This window comes from Cyprinodon tularosa, unplaced genomic scaffold (genome assembly GCF_016077235.1).
Source record: "Cyprinodon tularosa strain WSP-4 unplaced genomic scaffold, ASM1607723v1 ctg4, whole genome shotgun sequence".
Lineage (NCBI taxonomy): Eukaryota > Metazoa > Chordata > Actinopteri > Cyprinodontiformes > Cyprinodontidae > Cyprinodon > Cyprinodon tularosa.
Genome location: NW_024039118.1, coordinates 251,452 through 278,216, shown reverse-complemented (window position 1 = coordinate 278,216; position 26,765 = coordinate 251,452). Strand labels below are relative to the sequence as shown.

General features: G+C 38.6%; 1 protein-coding gene across 6 annotated transcripts in view; it reads right to left on the bottom strand.

Annotated features, from left to right (window-relative positions):
- The window catches only part of asap1b (ArfGAP with SH3 domain, ankyrin repeat and PH domain 1b), an 80,338-nt gene extending 54,674 nt beyond the window's left edge, over window positions 1-25,664 (bottom strand). For 5 of the 6 annotated variants that reach the window (XM_038297915.1, XM_038297912.1, XM_038297916.1 and 2 more), the window contains exon 1: window positions 24,902-25,663. In XM_038297915.1, coding sequence (XP_038153843.1) covers window positions 24,902-25,027 — 126 coding nt within the window. In that variant the 5' untranslated portion in view covers window positions 25,028-25,663. Of the gene's footprint in view, window positions 1-24,901 lie in introns of all 6 variants that reach the window. The other variant, XM_038297918.1, reaches the window with a different exon arrangement.
- Between the last annotated feature and the right edge of the window lie 1,101 nt (window positions 25,665-26,765).

Sequence of the window (26,765 nt, the reverse complement as noted above, 5' to 3'; positions counted from 1 at the left end):
AACATAATCAAGCTGCTCCTGGCCTTCCATGGACAGTTTTACACAGCTCTTCTCCAATTATGGCAGCTGGACTTCACTGCCGCTGGGCCCTCTCTGCCACTGCTGAGCCCTTTGATCCTTCGGCACATGGAAAGGGAGTTTGAAGCCACATAAATCCTCCATCAGACTGGTTACTTAGCGACATGCGCCAAGCTTTAGACACAAATATCCCTGATTCTATATGAATAATGAAAAACACTTTTTTTTTATATTATATTAAATGCATCGACCGGATTCTTGAGGCCAATTTCAGGGCTCCAGTTTGAAACCAATCGATTCTGATATGTTTTTCAGTGCTATACAATACATCGACTACTTTCTTCTGTTCTTCCAGTAATAAACAGTCATAAATTATTTATAATAGGAGCAGAAGGTATGCTACACTGTGTGATACAAAGACTAGCTGATGTTCACCAAGGTGTTATGGATATTTTAAAGTTGTAGGGAAGCGGCTGTTCCAACAGGTGCAGTTCTGAATTAGTGAATAAAGACAATGTGATTGGTTGTTTATCGAGGGAGCGGGATTTTTGTGACGGAAGGTTCGCAACCAGTTTGGTTGTGGCCGGGGTCTCGGAAGCATCTTGCTAACCAGTTAGCAACTTAGTGGTAATAGGTTCCCAATGGGAAATTACATTGGGACCAAGTAGCAGCGGAAACATGCAAGAGGAGGAGAGTTTTGTGTCGGGGGTCGTGGATGAGTCTCCTCCATCATACATTATTTATTTAGAGAGGAAAGCGGAGACTAAGTTGTTGTGGAAGACGCTTCGTTTGCTGTAGAAGGCTTACAGTCATACATGTTTGAGCTCTTGCGTCGCAACGCTGCCAGTTCTGTTAGCTCTACGCCTGCCGAAGACACAGACGTCCATCCCCGTGAACACTGGGATGGAACTCAATGGGAAAGGAAATGATTCTTATTTCCTATTTCAACCGTTGCGTATATTAGCTGCAAAATATGAATCAAGATGCTATGACCGAAAAATATTTGATTGACAGATGACCGTTGATATATATATATATATTCTAACTTTTGGGACAATATGGTCTGATAAAGAGTACATTCATATACATGATTAAGCCAGAATGATTTGAAATTACATATGACTTCCCTACAACTTTAAGGGCGTGTATGACAAACTGCCAAGCAGCCTTCCTGTTATCTGCTGCAGTCTCTCTCTCTCTGGGCTTTAATGAAGAGGAATCGTGACTCAGCCACTTGTAGAAAATGCAGCATTCGGTTAATTTGCTTAATTCGTCTCAGTCATTCATCTTATATTTAAATGCTACTTAAATTAATATGGTTTACTTTTTTACTTAAAACACTCATATCACACTTTTCAGCATGATGGGGTACTGACAATATTTAATCTGTGTTCCCATAGAATAAGTCTGGTATAAGTATAAATCAAACGATAATTTAATTAACTCTCAGACATCTCCTTTCCTTCCCTCCTAAGCTCCAAAGAGCCCATTAAACTCCTCTCTCTACTGATTGTTAGGCTTTTTACAAGACCTTTCCTCAGGCTGTTGTTGCTGTTTCACATTTGGACCTCCCTCTGTCTGAATATCAAGTCAACCACAATAAGCAAGAAAAAACAACTGATTTACCTTTTAGTACCTCAGTGGATTGGTACTACAAGAACCATTAACCCATACAAGTCAAACAGATCTCAGTTATACTCGTGGGACAATGACAGTTGCTGGAGATTAATGCACAATTAAAGTTCTCAGGACCAAACTAGAAGAATAAATTAGTAAAGTATCATAAGAAGACAAACTCTGACAAATACTTTATTCTTCAGAAGAAGAGCTGCTTGTACCGACCCCATCTATAAGAAAACCATCAAAAACCATCCAATCATGTTAGAATAAAGCAATGCACATCAAGCATTTTTCCTGATATTGTTTACTTAGAACTTTTTAAGACTGAAAATAACTTTTGTGCAGGATGTGATCAGCCATCTGTTGGCAGTACTTACTCATAAATCCGTCAATTTGCCAGATTTAGTGGTTTCTAAAAATCTGTTGGGGAATTAACTTATTTATTTACTCATTGATCATATTTGCAAGATATATCATCTATAAAAGGAAGCTGTCATTTTGCCAACCCAAAACAGGTTGGACGAATCAACCAAAGAGATAAAGGGAAAGTGTAAGGCCTGAGTCAGTCTCATAATGTAAGCCCTGTGCAGACAGAAGAAAGAAACCCTAAAAATAGGGAGTACACATAATTTGTTGCGACAGGTTCCCTAAAAAAACTGCAAATGTTATTAAGATTTTTTCCACGGCAGCAGAGCACAGCCCATCCAAGTGCAGTTTTGTTGTCATATTGGGTTTGTGCTGCAGAGATCGCAAAATCCTCAACAGCTGACACATTCACTAACAGACCATACTTCCTCTTAGGGTCTGCCAGACCCCACCCTGAATGCTCAGTTACAACTCTCTGGCTGAGGTGCTGATTATAAGGAAAAAACCAAAATACAGGCCAAGCAGGCAGGGCCAATTTTTGGTGGAGCTCGTGTCGGGAGCAGCTGAAACTGCCGTCTCAAAATCCTCTCTGTCTGTCCTCTGAAATATTCAGACATAAGCTTGCTTACCCATAATAAAAGATTCAAAACTCCTTTGGTAGACGCCACAGCTTATTCTGGTCATTCAAACTGTTGATTCAATCTGCTGTTCATAATTGTTTAAGTTTATAAAATAAAGAAAGAATAAATCAATTACAGCGCACTTATCAGAAACACAAGAATGAGTACAAATTCAGTTCTCCAGAAGACTGAAAAATATATTAAATACACCCAAAAGTGTGTTTTTTGTAAGCCTGCAGACAATGGTGAGCTCCAGCTCAGATCATGGGAAATACCAGGAGTTGCGAAGCCAAAACACCCATGTCTGCTTATATTTTTTACGATAATGGATAGATGGGTAAAATGTTTACATTCACCACACCACTGCTGGTGCACTGGCATATACTCATCTGGAACAGTCACCTGTGCAGTGGGCTCTTGAAAGGGAAGTGTGTTAAGGATGGTGTTAGAGAGGTCAGAGGCGATTGTAAAGAATAAGAAGGTCTCACATGGTCCCTCGCTGAGATCATGTTTTATTAGTAGCAGAACTGTCAGAGGGAATGATCCTGACTTTGTAAACAAAATACCTCTAAATAATCCCACTATGGCATGCTAAATATAAGATGATTGTGTGTGATTAGGTGTGATTGTGTTTACACCAAAGATTGATTTACTCTTAAAACAAGGTTTTATATCTACTAAAGTTGTTCTTTTTTTTAATAGTATGTTTGATTATCTGACATATTTAAAAGTGACAAAGTGACATGCTGCTGCAAGTTAATAAATATAATCTAAAACAGCTATTGATAAATTACTTATATGTTTAATGAATGAATACATTTAAATTAAAACCAAACCATCTGACACATCTTATATGCTTCATTTAGAAAAGATAAGGAATATTACGCAAGCTAATCTCACATTAAAAATAAATAACCCAAAGATGCCCTATACCACAGAGCGACCAAAGTAACCACTGAGCTTGATAAACTCTACTTCCTGGTTCCTGAGGAATGACAGTCATGCCAGGGAGGTCAAAGCCTCAGGGAGGAAACGGGTGACTGAATTGACCAGGCATGGACGACTGGAGGTTTTTCTCCATTTCATGCTTCCTGCCTCATGCCTTATCCTCCCTGAGCAGCCCTGCCGCTTCCCCTGCAGCCGTCCTTTCTGACGGGAAGCAGGAAGCTTCTAAGCTTGTCACTCTACTGTCCCGGATCACCGGAGCTCCATCCACTGACACCAGCTGCACTCTGCTGACAACTGAGGAACAAAAGCGTCAGGCTGCTGGGTTCACTGGACTCTTTGACTCCCGCCTCTCCTCTGCGACATTCGTCATCACTTGGATGGAAGTCTGAACGCCGTGCATATCAACATTCTTCACCCCTCAGACTACAGGAAGCTACTCTGCAGTTTGTCAGCAGCTTTCTGGAACCCAGATGTACCAACGTGGCAGAAAAGACTCAAAACCAGCAAAACAGACACAAAGCATCTCTGAATCACTCAAATGAAAACTACTTCAGAGAAGAAGAAGAAAACAGGAAGGGGGAAAACTATCAAAGGACTTCCCCAGAACTCAGATATTTTAAAGGAAGTGTCTGCAGGGGTATTTTTTTTGCTTCTTTTCAGCAAAGGTCAAAGACAACCCCTTTCAAATTGCTTTCGTTTCATTTCCTTTCTGACTGCAGCCCTCAAATAAACAAAAACAGAGATTTGTTTTTATATGTTCCCAGCGATAAATCTTGTCCTATTATTAAATCTTTCAATGATGGGAAACTCTTGTCTAAGGACAGGGTTTGTTTGTTTGTTTGCCGAGTCACTTTGACTGTCTGTGGATGGTGTCTATGTGGCATGAGTCAAGCAGGAAGGGCGGGGAGCCGTGTTCATTGGCAGGAAACAAATGCACATCCCTTTTCTCTGGGCATGCAGCCGGAGAGGCCTTTGGATTGAAACTGAAGATGGGAAGAAAATGTGAGGGAAGCACAATAGGTCCAAAAAGCAGCTGAGATCTGACGGTATATCCCTCACACAGGGAGTGAAGGATCGACTGTTGCTGGTTATGGGTTTGGTTAGGAGCTGTATCCACTGAGCCACATGACTGACGTAGTGTCCCAGACAGAGCAACAGGATAAAGCTGGGCTCCATCTTTTTCCACAAACTTTAAAAGATCTGCGGATCCTCAAAAACAGTCTATAAATCACATCCATCGCTCTGAATGAACTGCAACAAATTACCTCATGTAAAATGTCCTATGGTCGCATCCATCATCAGGGTTTATGTCCTTTTCTCTTGTGGAACATCCAGATATGTCCAGACTCAATATATCGTTTACATTTCCACAGCGGTATAAGGCTTGATATGAAATCAGCAGGTTCTTATTTAACTTATCTACTATTTATACATCTGTTTGTTAAAAAACAAACAGATATATAAAAAGAAATCCAATCACGAAGACTAATTCATATTACATACATTCTAGTCTGACTCTTACATTTATAAGAAAACAGTCAAGTTCAATTTAATAGACCAGTTAGAAAACTAAAATACTTTCCTATCTTATGAGTCAGAAATAGCTCTTTGGACCTCCCACAACGGCTCTTATGATAAATAGTTAAAGACCTTAAATGTCTGCTAAACAAAACAAATGCAGATTATTTTTTTAATTGAATAAGTGCTGTGAAATTTTACAACTGAATGACACTAAAAGTGCCAGTAAAGTTTCTTTATTAAATTTCAAACAAAAGTGCTTTATTTTACTATTTTTAAGTAATTTTTTCAAATATCAACATATTATTGAAGAGGATATGGTTTAATGTTTATCTATAAATCTAAATAAAATGGTTTCTCTTTAAATAAGGAAAGTTAATGGAGTACATATTCAAAAATAATTAAGCTGTTTTTATTTACCAGGTAATATTTGTGTCTAACATGATGGATGGATGGATGGATGGATGGATGGATGGATGGATGGATGGATGGATGGATGGATGGATGGATGGATGGATGGATGGATGGATGGATGGATGGATGGATGGATGGATGGATGGATGGATGGATTTAAATAGTTTTGGGCAGAAATCATCTCTACATGGAAATCACTTTATCAATGACCTTTTGTATGACATGTTGAACCATACCCCTGACATCAGAGTCTGTAGCTTTTCTGTGGCCAAATATCAGTTTTCCTGTGTTCTAACCTGACACCTACACCACAATGTCACACAATGAAGCCAAAACCACAGCATTTCACCCATACTTGCTATAGCCATGAGAAATAGTGTTAATTTATGGCAGTTTTTATACGTTACTATGTTATGACCCCAGACTTCATTGCCTTTCATCTGCAGTACAAATTTACATATATGTTTAAACCAGCCAGTTTACGACATCAGAGTCACTCAGAGACCTCTGACTCTGATCAGAGCCCTAATAAATCAATTAGATTCCTGAAGGGGCAATAAGACCTCTGATCAGAAAGGAAAACAAAAGGCCCATGGTTGCAGGAGTTGCAGAGATCCACGGCTCAGGTGGGAAAATCTTTCCATGACTGTTGACGATATACACGGCTCAACTGGCAAGAAGAAAACGGCTGTTGCAAAAAGTTTCTAAAATACTTGTTTGCAGCTTATCATAGGAGATTATAAGCTACCGGTAAGTCTCCATGCACAACATACAGATAGAGGTAAATGGACAGAGCTCACTGGAGGAAAGGTGAAGCTAAATAAAAGAGCATTCGTGGAAGAAAACCAAAAAGAGAATGCAAAACCCCTGAAACCGTTTAGCTTTCCATCCAGTCTGACTGAGATTGGGCTGTTTTGTAACAAAGACAAGGGAAACCTTTGGTGCAAAGAGGACATATAGACATTGGCAAAGGACCTGCTGTAGTAATTGTAGAGAAAAGTTTAATACAGTACTGCCAGACAGGATTTCAATACAAATGCACTGCACAGCACACCTTTCAGGATTCAGCACCATGCATTATTGTTTATATCTCACTACAATGAACCACTTGGTGTAGGTCTATCCATGTTAAAAAATCACATTAATGTTGGACTAAATCTGAAAAGGATCAATGTGTATGAATATTTTTCAAGATGCTAAAGATCTCATAAAGAGACGTTATGGTTTCTCTTGCTATTGATCCAGCTGTTTGCATCCTCTGCTCTCTCAGACCAAACCGAACTGCTCAGCTGTGAGTTTTCCTGTGCGCCGTGGATAACTTCCTGAGCTGCAAAGATGCTGCATGTCTCAAGAGACGCTGCATAGGACCCATCACGCATGCGTGTGGTCAGAGAGTGGAAAGTCAAACTGAGCATGCAGCAGTATTAGATTCCCCCGTGCTACAGGAGCTCTCACCTAGCTCACTGCTTCTTTTGATTGGTGCGCACATTTTCACACCCACACGCTTACTGCGTTTTACTCACTCTGCATCACAGCAGCAGAAAGCCTTTGTGTGAACTGTCAGGAATTAATTTCTAATGAGAATTGGAATAAATATCAGACCTCATCAACTGTAAATAGAAATAACAGGGAGCACCGGTTCATTTACATTGTTGTTTTTCTTTGCATCAACTGTTCCTGAATAGAGTAACTGTTCGCATCTTTCAAAATAATATTTTTGGATTGTTAGGAAGGGGTTTCATTTTGCCAGTAAAAACAATAGATTCCTAACAATCTTACAGTTAAAACACTAGATGATCTTCATTACTTTCTTTATCATAAAGTTGAGGGTTTAGGACTGAAATAATTAATCAGATTAATCGATTATTGAAATAGATGTCAACTAATTTAGTAATTAATTCATCGTTAACTGGAGTATAGAGACTGTAAAGCATGCCTTTAGCTGACAGAGCAGCCCGCGTAGAGTAGTAATTATCTCAACATTGTAAAAAAAAAAAAAAAATTTTGCATTTAAGATGAAAAAAATCAATATGCTCTATCCAGAACTCCCCAAGTGGAAAAAAAATGGTGTCACCTGGTTTAATTTCATAAAAAATCTTCTTTAGGAACATTTTGCTCTCTGATTATTAATCGATTAATTAAAAAAAAGTAATCGATTTGCAAAATAATCGTCAATTGCAGCACTAATAGAGTTACATCAATTCTTCAGTATTTAAATCAAAACTTTCTGAGGCCCCTTTAAATCCACATAGGATGCTCACTTTTAATTCAGGACTTCACCTTGTCAAATCTTAGTGGTGTTTTGGTCTGTATTCAGTCAGTATAGTTAATCACTCAACAAAATAATGTATATTTATTTATTTTTAATTATTTATTCGTTTATTTGATAGAGACAAGTATGTTTCATGAATCATGTCACACACTACAACATTTATATATTTATATATATATATATATATATATATATATATATATATATATATATATATATATATATATATATATATATATATATATATATATATATATACACACAATATACCTAAAGGGAAAATAAGAAGGGTAATCCAGGAAAAAACTTCCAGATCCAAGCTATATCCCCGTTACTATGTGGTAAAATGGTAAATGGCTGGTACTTATACGTTGCTTTATCAGGTCCTAGGAACACAAAGCAAGTAGTTGCCCAAGTCCAACACAACTAAAAGAGAAAGGGGGGGGGGGGGGGGGGGGGTTAAACTGGTGACGAACCAGTAAGAGAACAGACCCCAACCTCCTAAACTGCTGTCTATTCATACTTATAAAATTGTATAAAAACCATGAAATAAATTAATCTTTTTTGTTGGAATATGATCTTCAAAAATAGGGCGGAGAATTTCTGTTCAGTTATTAAAAGATTAAAAAAGAAAATTAATATATATAGCCTTCGTAATACAGATTATGAAAACTCTAAACATGTTTAAAAAAAGTGAGCTAAAGTAATTTCATCTATACTTTCAATTTTTTTTTATACTTTCAATTAAAGTTTCTACCTTTCTTTTTTTTAGCAGAAACGTTACATTTTCAAAACATACTGCATCTGATGCTGACGTCGACGACGCAAAAGGATTCTGAACCAATTGGAGTAACAGGTTAAAGTGAGACAGAGCTCAGGCATCGCCAGATCCTAGTAGCTTTGAGATAGAGCTGAGAAATAGCTTTTTCTGGGCGCCACATTTCTAAGAAAAAAGAAGCCAAATGGTTGTGAACATCGGTCAAGTTATTGAGCACGACTTTAGGAACCAAAAGGTTTAGAAGTCCTGCAAAAGTTTCCGCTTACCTCCTGGACAGAAGAGGTGGTCGGAAACCTTACCAAAGGTTCGCATTTGCATTGGTGGACCTGACTAAGCGCTCCACTTACTGGCCAGGAGCTTGTAGCTATACCCTTTATAATATGCGTCCCCTTTTCCCTTCCATGTTATTCAAAATACGAAAGACAGATCAGTTTACTTAAGTGATTTTACAAACTTTTCCTAGAGGTGCCAATGAGCATAAAGGTATAATACAACCAAAACAATTAAATATGTTTTGCTGCATAATTACGTTTATACTGAAAAGGATCAGGAAAATACTTAACTGTAAGTACAATTCACGCTACATTTTAATTTGAGAACATTTTCAATATAAACAGAACAAAGAAAACTCTTCACTGTATTGATATTAGAAGTGGACAAACAGATTTATTTATCAAGAAAATTTATTGTGCCAAGAATTGGGATTTATTGTGGCACTAATGACAAAAGGTTTACCTTAAGAGGATGAATTTCATTCAGGTAGAATAAACAACAAAGCAGCATTTCAATGTAGTTACAGCTTTAGTGTCAAAAGAATAAAGACAGGAATGTGTTTCTTGTGTCTTTTCTTGTTTTTGCAATAAATACCAAAAACATGTGACAATCTAAATTTAGAAATCTAGATTTAAAAATGTAATTAATAACTAATTTGTGCAACAACAGAGAGGAAAGACTGGATTAAAAGAAATTTCATAACAGCTAAAACAAACCACAGGTTTAAAAAGCCTTCTGGCTCTTCATGCTGCCATAAAGTCACACTCATCATAAATCTGTAAGCCCTGAATGCAAGGAATGTGCAGCCTGAATCAACACTCACTAATAGATGCAACATTTTTCAAGCCATTAAATAGCTTTTCCGATCCAACAGGCTATGAGTCCTTGGCCATAGTCACAGATTCTCCATAGAGCTCAACGGCATTCCTTGAAGTTTTCCTGCTGCTGCGTCTCAAATTTCACACTTGATGCAACTCCACACAGTGGAACTCAAGACATTTTACAACCACAGGTGTATCTACTCCCACGGACCATTTGGACACTTCAGCAACTGGACAAACAGAGCAGAATAAATGCACAATTCCTGCAATGCTTGACGCAAACTCTTACCTCCTATTCAAAGGGCACTTCCAATGGGACCTCCCAACATGTAAAGGATTACAGCTTAAACAGCTGGCGTTGTTTTGTGAAAATCTAAGCACTGCAACTCTTTGAACAAACACAAAATGGCTGAAATAACAAACTTCAACCTAAGGTAGAAATAAAAAATAAAAGGTGGACAACAGCCACATAACAATCCTGACAAAAAGAGGCAATAGAATAGAATAGAATAGAATAAAATAGAAATACCATTCACCATACCCTGTGCAGAAATTCGCTTAGCAAAATTCAAAAGGTTGAAAAATAAAAGAAGGTATGTACAGCAAAGGATAAAAAAAAAGAACTGAGGAAAGTAAACGTAACACAGTTAATGAAAAATGGCATAGTCAGAAAAAAGAAAACAGCTAATTTCAGAACCGACTGAACATAATGTGCAAATAACATCATGGAAGTAGAAAACGTGGAGAAAGTGAAAATCCACAGCTGTATCTGAATGCAGGGTGGATTATGGTTGTACTGATGTAACATGTAATCTATTTGGACATCAGCTAAATTTTCCTCAGTACCAGTGTTGTTAATATTCACCTTGACGTTTTTTCAAGTGAGGAATAAAGTTTAGTTTATAGCAGGCTGTCCACCTTATGGTCGTTAAAATGTTTAGGTTAGCTCCATCTTTCTGACTCCACTGTAGCCAAATAAGAGACCTTAGCATTCCTAAATAACAGAGCTTAGTGACAGGAGGGAGTCCCCTGTTTTGCTTTGGTGTCATTTGTTAAAGTTAACACAAACATTGCTGTATTGTTTGATCCATGCCGTGGTGAACCAACAGGGCTTGGGAGGAATACGCCATGGGTGGACCCTCTTAGTAGTGGAGGGCCTACCAGGATTAAACAGAGAGTAGATCCACAGCACATGCTGGAACTCCCAAAGGAACCCAGAATGGCATCTAGAGGCAGACCTCCATTCCACTAAGGTCGAGGTTCCTGATTCCGCAACGAGAAAATGGATGGGCAAAAATGGCTCCAGCTGGATTTAAAAAAAACACATTGATAAATATAGAGAACAAAACAGCCTTTCATTTCCCAGAAAAAAAAAATCAAAATATTTGTGGACTGACTGGAAAAATGTGGAGCATTTTACAGGTGGTATAGAACTGATGGACAAAATTGAGTAAAACATGGTGGTGGTAGCGTGATGGTCTGGGGTTGTTTTAGGGCTGCAACTAATAATAATCTTGATAATCATTTCATTTGTCAATAATTTTTTTCCATTAAACAATTATTAATCAGATAGCAAATGGTTGCATAAGAAATATTTTTTTTTTTCAGAATTCAAACCAGAGGAAACTAACACTTTTATACTTGAGGAGTTCTGGACACAGAACATTGATGGAAATAATAGTTTGTTTGTTTTTATCTCAAATGCATAACATCTATTATATTTTAAAATTGTGTTATTACTGCTGGGTGGGTCTAGTTAATGATTAATCCATTACAAAATTAGTTGATGATTATTTTAATGATCGATCAGTCATGTTTTATCCAATTGTTTCAGCCGTAGTGGCTTTGCTACTTCAGGACATGGACCGTCAGCGTTAACGCATCAAACAATGAAATTTTAATCTAAAACAGAAAATGCTGTAGAACACCTGACCAACAGTTCATGACCTAAAGCTTAGGGACACTGGGCCCATTTAGCTTGACAATGAAGCTAAGCAGCAAGTTCATCTAGGAACAGCTCAAAATCAAAAACACATCTTTGAAGTGATCTAGTCAAACTATATCCATCCATCTATCTTCTACAACGTATCCCTCAGGGTCAGTGGGGGGCGCTGCTGCCTATCTTCAGCAGTCTGTGAGTGAAAGGCAGGGTAAAGGGTCTAGTGCATGGCAACACCTAGGCATCCAACCATGCACACACCTAAGGGTAAGTCACTAAATAACCTAACACTCAGTTTTAGAGCGTGATAGGATGCTGGAGTACCTGGAGATAACCCATGCAGGTACGGGGAGAATGTTCTTGCTGCGCAGCAACAGTGCTACAAAACTGCACCACCATGCAGCCCCTAGTTAAAGCCAATTATATGAAATCAGATCCATATTAAACTTTCTTATTTTTACACACCTTAACAACCACATCATTTGGCAGAATTAAAACATTTATGTGTAATAAATTGAGCTAATATTCCTCCACAGCATTGAATACAGCTCATTTTCAGTCATCCCATATGCTTGGAGGCAGTTGTTGTTGCCCATGTTGACATGGGTGACACCCCATGTTATAAAATTAACATGCCAATTACTTTTTCGGGCTACGTTAAAATTTTGATCTTTTTTTCTGGTGCATTGTGGGAAATTTTTAGTCCACTAGACGTAACCACTATATAGTGATTAGGGCAGACATTCGGACACAGCTACAGACTTCCAGTTTTTCAGTCTAATAGCCACCAATTAATGAAATCATCTTTGGAAAAGTGACTCTCGTATTTACTGAGGTTATCCTTGTCTGACATTAAAATCAATTTGATACACTTAAGTGTGACAAAAAAGGAAAAAAAAGGAGAAATCCATGAGGAGGGAAAATTCTTTGAAGCACTATCAGTGAAAAGGAGCCAGCAAGCATTAAACAAATTTATTGATATTTCCTTTTTTATTAACTAGTTTAAAAATACCAATTTCCTTTCAATTAAAGACACAGTAAGTCAAATAAATGATGACTATAATAGTGGGGGCAGATTGTTGACTAATTATACATGTGACTGGGATCAAATTTGTTTCCTTTTTTATTTTGTATATCTTACAAACAGGCTTTTGTTTTGGTTTTTAAATACTTTATGGCCCCATAAAATACGTAAGGTTGTAAGTTAATGTAGCCTGATAAACCAGACTAAATGTGAGAATAAATGTGTAATTTAGTCTGGCCCGGTTGAATGAAACACCGGAAGATTGTTGATGAGAACAACCCGTTGTTTTTCAAACCATGTCTCTGCCTATTGGCCAAAGACATGTGAGTAGCTGGTGCAGCACACCACTGGATATAACTTTTCCAAAGTTCAAATCAACCGTTGTCAGTGGCAGAAAGGTTACAGAAAGTTCTCAATTACACCGGGGAAATCCATTCGAGTCTGTTGAGCTTGTAAAAAAGTGTTTAATAGACTGGAAAGAGATCTGGCAATTTATTGGAGGTGGATTGAAAACGAGGTCGAAGCAGGTGTCCCCGCAGAATGAACAGGTGCTGGAAAAAAAAGCTAGGGAGTCTACTCCCTCGAAAACACAAAAGACACAGACAAGCCAAGGATATTTGTCGCTCTTCCGCGGAATATAGCTGTGGTAAGTGGACATTATCAGTATATAATTACGACCTGTGACGGCAAATCTATCTGCTTAATTTTCGAACACAGTACCACACGCGTCGTGCAGCTTTGTCGTCACAGCCTCAAAACGCTGCCCGCTTTGCATCCAAAAATTCAAAACACATCTCTGCGTTGTGATTGGCCCACCAGTTCTAGGGCCTGGGGCATTGTTCAAGGCTAGACCACTCGCAGGCAAAAAAGGTTTTGGCCGCTGGCGGGTTGGGCTAGTCTACCAGGCTAAGATTGCTGCAGTTGAAGTGTTCATGTTAAAAGTTGTAAAATCATTATAAAAAAAAAGTCTACAAAATCTATGAGTTAATCAAAAGAAATTAAAGTGATTTGCAACAGTTATAACAAAAATATCCATACAAAATACATTTTTATAGCCCTATATCATACGTCATAAAAGAAAGCACACACAAACCAATCCATGTAAGGAAGGTCTGCGGACATATATGAAACACTGACCCATTCTTCTTCACCTAAATCTGAGGCAACAGCAGAGGATCAGAGCGCCGGAGGAAAGTCTGCTCCACAGCTAATCCGCTGCCAGCTAACAGCCCTTGATGATATACGCAGTGCAGCTGTGGGAGGAAGGTAGGCCAACAGCTGTGGCCAGAAGACCATTATCAGATTTCAGCAAACAAGCCGACAAACAAGTAATACGACACAGCCTCACCTCCTGCTGCGTCAGACCCAAAACAGGTTAAAAGAAAACGTAACATGAAGGGAGGAATTTAAAGAAGTATTGCCTGAATGCTCTTTTAAACGGTGGGATATTAGTCGGTGAGGGTTAGTGCATTCCTGGCATTATTCCACGATCCCATTTTATTTCTCCATAACTATGCACAATCAAACCAATCTAGTTCTGACAATAAACATATCCAAGTATTGAAGGATATTTCAGATTTAAAGTTAGTCTCTTGATATAAAGTATCTAATATACAACAAATCTACATACACAATGAATTGGTATTATGTAGAAAAGATCAATTTAAATATGAATTGTAAATGTAAATATTGAAGCTATCATATAAAAATGTAGTGCAGAATCTTTAACAAACTGACATTAATAATCCATACAGCAGTCATCCGCTGGGGCTTGTTTGCTTATAATACAAAACAGTTTTGTACAGTATGTAAAACATTTAGATAGTGTACAATAGTGGAATTTTAGATACAACACTAAAAGAAGTGAATAGGGACACTAACTACAACATTTAAACAATAGGGGGAAAAACATGAAACTCTCATGGGAAAGAGAAGCTCAGAGCTATTCAGGCAAAAATCTGAAATAAATAAAACCTGCAATTAAAGGAGAAAAACTATAACTGTAAACTGTCTTGTATGTTTTCAAAACAAACAGGCATGTACTAAAATTATAGGTTCACACTTTGTTTTGCCTAGCAAGCTGATGTGAACTGTTTTTCTTTGTTCATGAAACAGTTTATTACTTTCTTCAAGGAACTTATGTTTTTAGAAGTGCTTGTGTGCGTGTTTGTCTGTTCGTCTGTGTACAAGATAACTTGAAGAGTTATGGGAGGATTTTAATGAAATTTTTATCAGAATGTCTCTCGTGCCAGGGAACAATCAATTAATTCAGGTTATGATCCAGATTAGGGCTGAAACGATTAATCGGATTCATTGTGATTAATCGATTAATTTCATTTTAAAAAAGGCAAGGAACCTTTTGCTATGTGATTATTAATAGATTAAGCGAAAAATTATCGCCGGATTAATTGATTTGGAAATATAATTTGTTGCAGCCCTAATCCAGATCATAACCTGAATACAGGAAGTTTTTTTAAAGATTCTCTAACATTAGAAGATAGGGATATTTGGTGGAACAAGCAGTTCCCCACTAAACCAGAGGGTGGCAGCAGTGACTACCGACAGCCTCAGCATCACAAACACACAAAAAAACGGAACGTTGTGGGTTTGTTAGCAGGATGAATTGAAAATGTATGATCGGATTTCCTTTTTTACCAGAGGTGTTCCTCATGCCAAGGAACAACACATTTAAACTTGGTAATGGTCCAAATCGTAAGCTAGTTTTAGGTATAATTGTAAGTCCCAATTTGGGGGACAATTCTACTCAGGAAGAGTAGAATTGTCACAAAATGGTATTTTGTGTTTAGTCTTTATTTCATATTTACAAAAATTCATGAACACAGCACTGACATTTCTGAAATGTATAATGTATAAATGGAAAAATCAAAACTAGTACAAAAAAAAACTAAAACAAAGTATTATTTAAATAAAAGCTAATAAAATGAAACAAACATACTCCAAAAACAAATTAAAATGAACTGAATTGGAAAAAAAAAAGTTACGTCAAGGATCGATAAAACCGATTAAACATATTTTCTGTTAATGAAGATTTAACTGTTGGCAAATCTAGATTTTTTTTTTTTTTTTTTTAACCAAAGCACCTCTTGGGCTTCCATAGCTCAGAGTAACGTCAGTTCATCACTTTTGATGTAAGATATGTGCTTGCTTATGACTGATAACCTAGCTGTATAAAGTAGGCAAGCACGATATAATCGGCCCCCTATCGGTATCGGCCTGTATCGGCCTTAAAACTGAATATCGGACATCGGCCACCCCACCGATATTTAACCCGATATTTGATCAGCTTCTGAGTTTCTAAAGTCTAAAAAAAAAATACTACTTCTTCTTCCTCACAAACTTATTTTTTACAGACTTAAAAACTTCTAAAGACGAGGGAAAAAATATTGATACATTAAAATATCACAATATCTTCATATGTTGATATATTGCCATTTAAAAACACCATATCAATCTCTTTTACTAATGAAATATTGCTATATGTCATCATTATGCTACAAAATCCCCCAATTCACAAACTTTTGCCATATTTTTATATGTTGATATATTGACGCGGTATCGATCTATTTTACTAACAAAATTTCACAAGAATTTGCAAAATATCACGAGAGTTTGTAACAGAAGGATGAAATTTCACGAGATTTTGAAAGTAAAATAGATCGATACCGCGTTTTTAAAAATCAATTTGATATCAGCATATGAAAATATGTTTGAGTATATTATTTTTCAAAGTGTCAGAAATGGATAACAAAACTGCTATTTTCAATGACTACTTATTTTTGTCCAGCTTTTACATCGGTATCGATATCGGTTATCGGCTACATGAGTTTTAAAATATCGGCATATCGGATATCAGCCAAAATTCCAATATTGTGCATCCCTAGTGTAAAGGGCTGCTTATCCTCCCTCAGCAGTGTGTAGCAATGAGCTTGTCGCAGATATTTCTGTTCTATGCCCAATATTGAAGCATGGTCTGCGCTATGTTATTCCACACCACAAAGCAAGAGGGAAAATCACGAACTAGTTGTTGGTCTACATACGGCCGAGGAGGTGAGGAAGTGGGGGCAAGTTTGTGCGAAAACTGAGGGACATGATGAAAGAAAAAGACCGGAGATCCAGGTGGAAAAACCGTACCACCAGCACTATGCAACTTTGACGAGACACTGCAGCAATACAGCACAAAAAAGTAAAAAGTTTAATTTCAACATTGTCAAATGACATTGTTTCACCACAATTACATCCATTACCTCTTCGCTATTCATCGTCCACACAGCCACTGGAAACAGAATTTTTGTTAAATCCAATTGCACATTATACCACTATGCCCTGGTCCTCATGGGAACTGCTGTCTTTCTTCAGGCAAACAATACAGCTATTGTCCACTGGAAAGTGTCAAAATGGACCAAAACGGAAAGTTCTTCAGAACTGCTTTTAATTACGGTCCCCTTCCAAATGGGACATCCTGGTCTCCATTTTCATGTACATGCAAGAAACTGAATCTTCCTGTTTAGCAAAGCCCTGGTACATTCCCAGAATTATGTAGTAGTGGCATCTGATTAAGCAGGGACCTTTTAAGACTAAAAGAACACAGTGCCACAGAGGGAGTACATTTCTAATGGTTTTACTAGTGTCGTGTGCACAGAGATCACAACTAAAACGTTGTCATTTAGATGTGAAACTAGCGATCACTCAGGTTACAGCTCAACAGGTAAGCCAACAAGCAGCTTAAGCTAACATCCGAAGCCAACAAGACCAATAGCCACTCAAGCCATTAGTTGGTTAGTTAGTGTACCAGCTTTTCTAGTTAAAATCACCTAAGCTAAAAACGACTCAAACAAAAAACCACACAGACTTACAGTTGCTCAGGCTAAGGGCCAGATTATACTTCTGCAACCACACACATCAAATGTCACTTGGCTCTGGTCGCGAACCAGTTTTGCTGGTATGCTTCTGCAACGTCGGTCTGGAGTTTCTAGGGACGCACAGCAATTTCCTGCCAAAACGCTAGGGGGAGCCTATTGGAGAACTTGCGAGAACTTCGGCGGATGGTCCTGAGAACTTCTTCAGCGGTGCCGGCGGGAGTGTTTATTTTCCAAAACAACATGGCTGAGGCATCGTACAAGTGGTTGTGCTTCCAAAGCTCCTCGATTATCCGTTCTTGTTATTACTCCTCGGTTTTTAAAAATGTCTGCGCCCCGGCACCGAATCGAGAAGGACGACCACACAGACAGCCGAAAAGGTATACCAAGGACCAATCACAGCTGTTTTTTGTCTACACACTTCCACTTGAGGTCTGTCTCACACAGAGACAGATTTGACGGTTGCAAAGGCTAAGCGTTAGGAGCATAAATTGGCCTTATTAGCCACCGAAGGTTGTCACTGTACCTGGTTGTCAGTTGTTGTCAACAAATAAAGGCATACATAAATTAAAAACAAACCTACCCCAAAGTTAACTTACAGTAGGAGGATAATTATATCACATGAAATACAAGTAAATCTGAGTGGCTTATAGAATCAAGAGATGTTTATAACATGCAGTTAACACCAACAAGATGACCCGTTAGCAGCTCTGCTAAAGGACTTAACTGCCCTCTTTCTCAATGTTTGGAGACACAAGGGACAGACAATGAATAAAAAGCCACAACTTCATTAATAATTGACTGCGACACAGCTGCACTCCTCGGCGACAATGTTGCAAAGGGGAAGACTTAAATAGTGCGCACTCAAATTTGTTATATAAGGCTGCACATAATAAAAAGCAGTCCTGCCATTTTTGCCGTTTTTCGGCCTACTTTTTTTGTTAAAGGTGGGAGGGATGCTAAGTAGAAAAACATATGAAAACTGATTTATCAGCCAAAATAAGGATATAAAATCAACACAAAAGGATTTGAGCTCTTCAAAATTGAATGATCCAACTCTGTTCTAAAGAATAGAGGATGGTTTGGGGGAGAAAATGCAAAAGAAAGCCTCAGTTTTCAGTTATCTTTGCCGCTATTGTTGCAGCTGACTCCCTGCTGTCGGTCTGGATGTCACATGTGGCGGCACTGAAGCCTCACATGATGGCGCGTCATTGGGAGGGGTAAAACCGCCTCAGGTGCTGCTGGGATCTAGCCAGACAACCCCAGAGTTTTAGAATAAATAGTCTATGTTTTCATGCTGCACTTTAGAACAGGGAATTTGTTCTTTCAGATACAATTACTGATGTTTTGCATCTTTCTTTTTCAGGCAGAGCCTTTTGCATCCAACTATGTGTGAATCCAGAGGGTTTTAACGCAGAAGGCATTTCCTGATGCGTCATGAGTAGGTGCAGTGAAAGCGTGGGGCGGGGATCCCTATCCTTTTACACATAGAGACAATAATAGTGTTTTACAATGATGTGTTTATGCTGAGTTTTAGTTGGACATTTAGCAGTGTCTCACTCTAGAAAAAAATAGTCTCAGCTAAATTTGGTTCATGGATCAAATCATGAGCATAGAAAAAATAAACTGCAGGAGTTTTAAATCTTCAGTGCTTCCTGTGTAAAACTGTTTTTTAGACTCTGGTGGCTTTTATTTTTGTTTTATTTTTCTAAGTATCTGGACAGGAAAGTGGGTTATGAGGGAAGGGTAAGAGATCTGGCAAAGGTCGGGCCACTTTCTTCCTAACCTAGATATATTATAAACACAGAGTTAAAAGATACCTGGCTTTTTTTCTTGAAACAATTTCAAAGATGCGTTAGAAACTGGTAAAATCATGATGTGCATAACAAAGTGTTTGTCAGGTGACTTTTTTGACACCTTTTGTGAAATCATAAAAGTAAACTGAAACCAGATTAAAGAGCTAAAGAAGCACCCGTGGTCATTTGTTTCTTCTAATTTCCCTTTTAGTTAGCCTCTGATCTAATTAATGCAACATTGGTGACTTTGATTTCTATGTGTATTGTAAACAAATATGCAAAATATATCTAAATTATTATTTCAGCTCCACTAGCTCTGATGTGTAATTGGGAAAAGGAAAAAAAACATCTCATCAAGAATAAAAAATTTTGGGATTAGAGAAGGCAACATACTGAGTTCTGCAAGCTTTCAGTGTGGAAGCTGTTATCGAGAAAAGTCTCAAATAAGATTATTTTCAGTATCAGTGATGGGAGAAAGGCACAGTTTAGGAAGCTGTTTTCAACAGAGACTTTCCACTATTCTCTCTGCTCCATTTGTTGGTCAGGCTTTTTTTTGTTTTTTTATTTTCTGAATCCAATTTAGTGCTACAATTTAGGGTGAGGTTTCTATTTAGACTAGCTATTAACTCCTGGATAAATAAATATATATAAACTCTAGTCTTTTTAAAACCAGTGTATATAGAAAACAGGAACAATCCAACCCAAAAGAACTGAAATATCCCAGCAGTGGAAAAGCATAGCATCAAAATATTCAGGTTTACCATTGCTGCATAATATCTGGAAATCATGTGGCTATAATTATTTTGTAATAAACAAAAATAAATGGCAGGTGTGGGGTGAAGATGTTAGACACACAATGAGGGGCAGGTCTCAACTGTTGCCACAAATGGAGAAAAAATGCCTTAAATGCAAGAAGATGACTCAGATTGGACTGAAATCTTTCATTTCTGACAGTAAACTGACATCCTGACCTTAGGATAATTACTCAGGGTTGTCATGGAAATCTTTAAAAATAAAAAATAAAAAAGGCTAATAGCCCTAACATACGTGACTATGTAACATAGCTTTAGAGATACTCTCTGAGAGGAAAACATTAGTTAATGCTATCCTTTTTGATAGCATAAACACCATCCTAAATGAGTGTGGACCACCAGAGAAACCAGAGTATCCCGAGTGCTCCTCTTTGTTTTTTTGTGTTTTTATTGTGACGTAATGTCTGGTATTATTACCCAGTTTTTATTTTTAAAGCCCAACAAGGGACTGTTTTTCTAATTGATCAATTAAAAGAAGAGGAGCCCTGTACTCAGCTTTCATTTCCTTACTTTTCATGACTTTCTTCTAATAAAACAAATTCTCAAAGGGCTAAATAACTCTTCTTTTATTTATACTTTTTTTTCTCTAAAACATAATAGCATTAAAGTCAGTGTCACTGGCTGACAGAAAAGCCTGTTATATAAAAGAAAGAATATATATAAAAGGCCCTTCCCTTCAGGTCAGGTCCGGCCATGCTTGAATGGAGCGACTGTGAAAAGTCAACATATTTTCTGCTCCACTCCATGTGATGTGGTGCAGGGGAAAGGCATGCTCAAAGGAATGCCAACGCAGTGAGGGTTTCCCCTTTTGCATCGCCGCTGTGGCTCTCTGTGGTTTTGGAGAAAAGCAAACCCAGTGACGCAGAGGTCCATCTGTGGGGTTCAGGGACACGCGTTACACGGCTCCTCGGGGGCCAACTACAGGTACAAGCTGCTGATATTTGCTTAGATCACAGAAAAAAGGAGGCATAACAGGGGAGACTCAAAGAGGAAACATGACCTCTTCCTGATGGATGGATGGATGGATGGATGGATGGATGGATGGATGGATGGATGGATGGATGGATGGATGGATGGATGGATGGATGGATGGATGGATGGATGGATGGATGGATGGATGGATGGATGGATGGATGGAAGGACGGACGGACGGACGGACGGATGGATGCTACAAACATCCGGTTCTCTTTAACTTACAAGAAAAATCATGAAAGTGGAAAAGCTAACTAAGCTCTTAAAAACTTTCCCAAAAAAAAATCTAAAAAAGGTAAATCTACGAATGATCAGACATGAAAACAAAACACCTCAGGATATTTATTTACCGTTTTCCTCATAAAACCTGCTGATAAACACATGGATTATCTCCAGACCACACACTCACCTCCACACACTCTTTTTTTTCTTTCCCTAGCCAAGTGCACTCTGGGAACAACACCACCACGTTTTGCTTTGCACCAAAGATGACAGCAAAAATAAAATCCAGACACATCCACCGGCTTCCGGTCTGCCACCCACACAGCAAACACACACAATAATACCCCCACTAAAGCCCCCCCCCCCCTCCGTCTCCTTTGTGTAAGGCAGGCGAGGCAGAGAGGCTATTTTTAAAACTTTATCTCTCCATCTGGCGGCTCGATGCTTTCCTCACTTCTGAGCTGATCCGACTGTAAACACCACAGAGGAGATCTCTAACGGCAGAGGCTGGCGGGTCGTGAATATTTTCGTGTCATTAGCGTGAACTGATCAATAATTCATATTCTGAGCTGAATTAAGATGATAGGATGCTGCAGCAGCTTGTAGGTTTCTTTTCCTCCTCCCGATGACTCAGTGGAAGCACAGGGAGAATGACAAGCTTCTGCTGGGTCAAATTTCCCCCTCAGGTTACAGTATGAAATATTCACGCCCTACCTTTTGCATAATTTACCCTGTCAATATACTAAGGAGATGAAAAATAGGTAGAGGAATTGAGTTTAGGTGAACCTTAAGCAAAGCAACACTTGAAATACGCTAATAGGACAAAGTGTTTCATTAAAAAGCATTTATCCATCAGTATTCGTTCATTCGGGTATTTCCCGTTCTGAACGTTTTGCTTTTTTTAACGGTGCATCTCGCCTTTGTTTTAAGCTCCCAGGAGGATGTTCCTGTTTCTTTTCCCTCTTCAGTGCCAGCATAATAGTCTTCTCCGTCATGTGATCGCTGCAGAAATTCCAGAGCGGCTACTGAAGCCCCGCACACATGGCGGCCCTGTCCGACAGATGTTTTTCGTTTGTGCTGCAGCGGCCTCTCCGGATCAGAGGCACAGAGCCAGGGAGGTGATTCATGATGCGAGCCTTCTCCTTGTTAAAAGTCAGCAGACTCAAGAGTGTGGCTCCATGTTGGAGATAAACACAGCCCTTCACTCTGCTCTTTGGGTAGAGCTTCTTCTAAAAATACGATAAAACAAACTAAAGTCTGAGGTTTTAGACGGCAGTGAGAAGCAGTGGAACCCTGTAGACCTTTTCCCACATTTCCTCATGTTCCCTTCTCTCTGCTTTATTGGGATTATAGGCGACAGATCAACACAAAGCAGTGCATAATGTTTTCACAAACTAAACTCTGAAAAGTGTGGCTTGTATTTTGCATTCAGGCCCCTTAGAACCAGCTGTTCTCTGTCGTTACATCACTAAACCTCTAAAACATCCATCTGGTCTCATGTCCTATGCAGCCTGTAGCAGTTTTCTCTTCCATGACTTCCTTTAATTTTACTCCATCCACTTTCCTTCTACTTGGCTCAGCATCCCTGTTCCTGCTGATAGCAATTATGTCTACACCACAATGCTGCCACCACCATGCAATACCATGGGGATAATCACTTTTAGTGTTGCATTTTGACCAGAACAGCCTATTTCACTCATTAGGTGCAAACTTGTTTTTTTTTCTTTAATTTATGGCTTACAGTATAAACACCTGATTTGTGGAGGATCTTGTTGCTTAGATTCTCCCATCAGTCATGGATCTGTGCAGCTCTTCTAAGGTAACTCTGAGCCTCACATCGTTTTAGGCTGCCAACTATGCCTTTGTAAGTTAGCAGTGTCTTATACACTTAACACTGTCAGCTGCTGCACTAAACAGAGCTTTGTGAGACTAAAGCCAGGGATATTGTTTTATAACCTAACCAACTCCTTCCCCTGACCTGTCAGCTGTATTATCTGCTCTCAATGATGATGTTTGTTCAGGAAGAGTCCAGTTGTGTGTTCTCTGAAGGCTGCACTGGATTTCATTTAGGTGAATTAGGAGGAGACATATATGGATGTTAGAGTAAAGGGGGGATGAATACACATGCAAACTGCATTTTTCATATATTTTGGTTTATTTGGTCTACGCTGGCATAAATTCAGCAACATCCAAGGTGCTTGAAGTGGGTTAGTGAGCTGGTGACGTGAAAACCTCAGCAATTATATATTTTTTAAGTAGACTAAGGCTGTAACTTGTGATTATTTTTCAAAGCGATTAATCTGTAGATTATTTTTTTCAATGAATCGATTATTATTCGGATAGCAAAAGATTCCTTAAAGAAGATTTTTTACGAAATTAAACCAGGTGATACTAAAACTTTTCCACTTCAGGTGTTCCCAATGGAGCTTTTTTTTCCAACTTAAATGCAAAATGTTTATATATTTTTTACAGTCTTGGTATAATTATAGCTCTAAATGAGCCGCTCTCTCAGCTAAAGTCTCTAGAAGTCTCTAGACTCCAGTTAATGATTAATCAATTTCTAAATTAGTTGACAATTATTTCAATAATCAATTAATCTGATTGTTTCAGTCCTAAAGTAGACCAACACATAACAAAGCCACAAACCAAACTGATCTGCTAATATTTTGTGCCAAATGTTTGAAGTGCTGCTGAAGTTTTAAACTTAATGACACCAGACAGAGCAAAATGTTTAAATACTTCCAGCTCATCATCTCCCTATTAAGTTAGTCTGATGTAATTTGTGTTTCAAAGCATTGCAAATGGAAATATTGGTGTCACATATAAAGCTCATGCACCCTTACATGGCCTATTACTCTAAGTACTGCAGCTCTGATGTAATTTGGGCATGCAGTTGTTCAAAGCAGGGGAAATTAGGTCACATTTTGCCATTAGAGGACTACAGTGAAGGTGTGTGCTGCTCTGCTGCTCCAATGCTGCAAAACAAAAAGAAGCGCACATGCAAACACATCCTGAGGCTTTATTAAAACCTAAATATAAAATGCACTCAAGCCTGCGTGTATGTAAGAAGGGAAGGGATCCACATCTGAGTGCCTGTGACTAAAATAGGTCTTTCTGTCACACAAACACACACACACACTGGGCTACAAGCCTGGCAGCTCACTCCAAAGCCCTGAGTTATGTAATCCTGAACACAGAGAGCTGCAGGCCTTGAGTGCACATCCTTCCATTTCCCTCCTCACTCCTCCAACAAAAGCCATCCTCATCCCTCTATCATATTAACACTCCACGTATCTGCTGAGGCAGGGCTGCAAGATTGACTCAGATAAAAGAGATTAGGTAAAGAGGTTAAAATATGGCTGAATGCATTTGAAATATTCACCTTTTTTATAGGTGCACCTGCTTTTTTGTTGTTTTAATGGTTAAAAATGCGTTTTTAGAGCAACAGGTGCAGTTATTCTCTTTCTCTGCCTGCTGTCTGTGAAGCATCTGTGAAACACAAGCATTTAAAGTGGACTGCATGCATCCTGTGTGTTGATTTATGAGCGCAGGGATTTTTTTATTTTTTTTTTTTACGGTAAATAACTCGCATTGTTGTTGCGCTTTCTTACCTCCTCCAGCACGTTCACCGTGTTCCTGCAGCTCTGCAAGCGGGTGGTGAAGCTGGACGTTGTCGGGGAATTGTAATCCTCTGTTGTCTCCGAGAGAAACTCGGACACCGATATTTGATCCGGCATCCTTTAATTTGGCGGAGGGAGGAGGGGAAGGGGGGATAAATACCCACAAAAGGGTCGGAGATGACGGCTCAGAAATGAAAAACCATGTAAGATTTGAAGGAGAAATGAGAGACGAGTCGATGTTGACTGGTTGGAACGGTTAGAAAGCCCCGCGTCGCTTCTGTTCCCAGTGTTAAAGTATCAGGGCTGATGATCTGGACGGGTCTTCTTCTTCTTCTCCTTCTCAAATGACTTCACTGTCCTCCAAAGGCCACAGGAGGAGGATTTTTCAACACAATTCCAGACAAGCTAGCTTTCCCCCCCACCCCTCTTTTCTTTTCTTTTTTTCCTTCAGAGGGCGTCTAAAAAGAGACGCATTTATAAATAGTGTTGTGGCTAAACGTTGGAAAGAAAGCCGTAAAGAATAGCGGATGCCTTCATTATGCGCTACAGATGTGCAATAAGCCGTTATGTCGTCCCGTTATTACCGGCCTGTGTGTAGTGGTTATCATAGTCCAGGGTGAGCCGGGGTTTGGTCCTCTCTTCTTCTGCTGTAGTTTCTGTTTTTTTTTCCTCTCTCTCTCTCTTCGAAACAGCTAAACTGAGCCTAAGACACATTCACTACCACTCTCCCCTGCTGCTCGGCCGCGTTCAGAGCTGCGAGAGGAGGCAGAGTCGACATAGCGGGATGAGAGAGGAGAACTTCCGGTCAAGAGTTACAAAATAAAAGTCGTGACAGAGAAATTTATACTATTGAGTACAAGCTACAGGGGCGGTTCTAGACTAAATTTAGCCGAGGGGACCGTTTTCTTTCTTTTTTTTTTCAAGGACAGAACAAATTAATATGGAAGAGGATTAGGGCATATGAAAAAACAAAAAAATGTGATTTTTAGATTTTATTTCAGTATTATATCAGAAAAAAGTCAGAATTCTGACTTTGATCTCAGAATTTTGGATCTTAATGTAGATGGGCACCATGAAGGAAGAGATATGGGAACACTCACCTTCACTGACAAAGATGTGAGTTGTTTGGGAGGGTCAGTAACAAATTTTTACGCGGCCAAGGGGTCCCCAATGATGTTATTTCATTAATGGAAGAGCAGAAGGTTGTTAAAACAAGAGAGATAATCTCTAAAACAGACATGGCTACTGCTTGATGTTAACATGTTTGTTAGCTGTCAGAATTCTGAGATTGAAGTCAGAATTCTGAGAAAAAGTCAGAATTCTGAGAAAAAAAGTCAGAATTCTGAGATTTAAGTCAGAATTCTGAGAAAAAAGTAGGAATTCTTAGATTATAGTCAGAATTCTGAGAAAAAATTCAGAATTCTGAGAAAAAAGTTAGAATGCTGAGAAACAAGTTAGAATTCCGAGAAAAAAAAGTCATGGCTACTGCTTGATGTTAACATGTTTGTTAGCTGGCAGAATTCTGAGATTGAAGTCAGAATTCTGAGAAAAAGTCAGAATTCTGAGAAAAAAAGTCAGAATTCTGAGAAAAAAAGTCAGAATTCTGAGATTTAAGTCAGAATTCTGAGAAAAAAGTAGGAATTCTTAGATTATAGTCAGAATTCTGAGAAAAAATTCAGAATTCTGAGAAAAAAGTTAGAATTCCGAGAAAAAAAAGTCATGGCTACTGCTTGATGTTAACATGTTTGTTAGCTGGCAGAATTCTGAGATTAAAGTCAGAATTCTGAGAAAAAAGTAAGAATTCTTAAAACCAGAATTCTGAGAAAAAATTAAAAATTCTGAGATTAACGTCAGA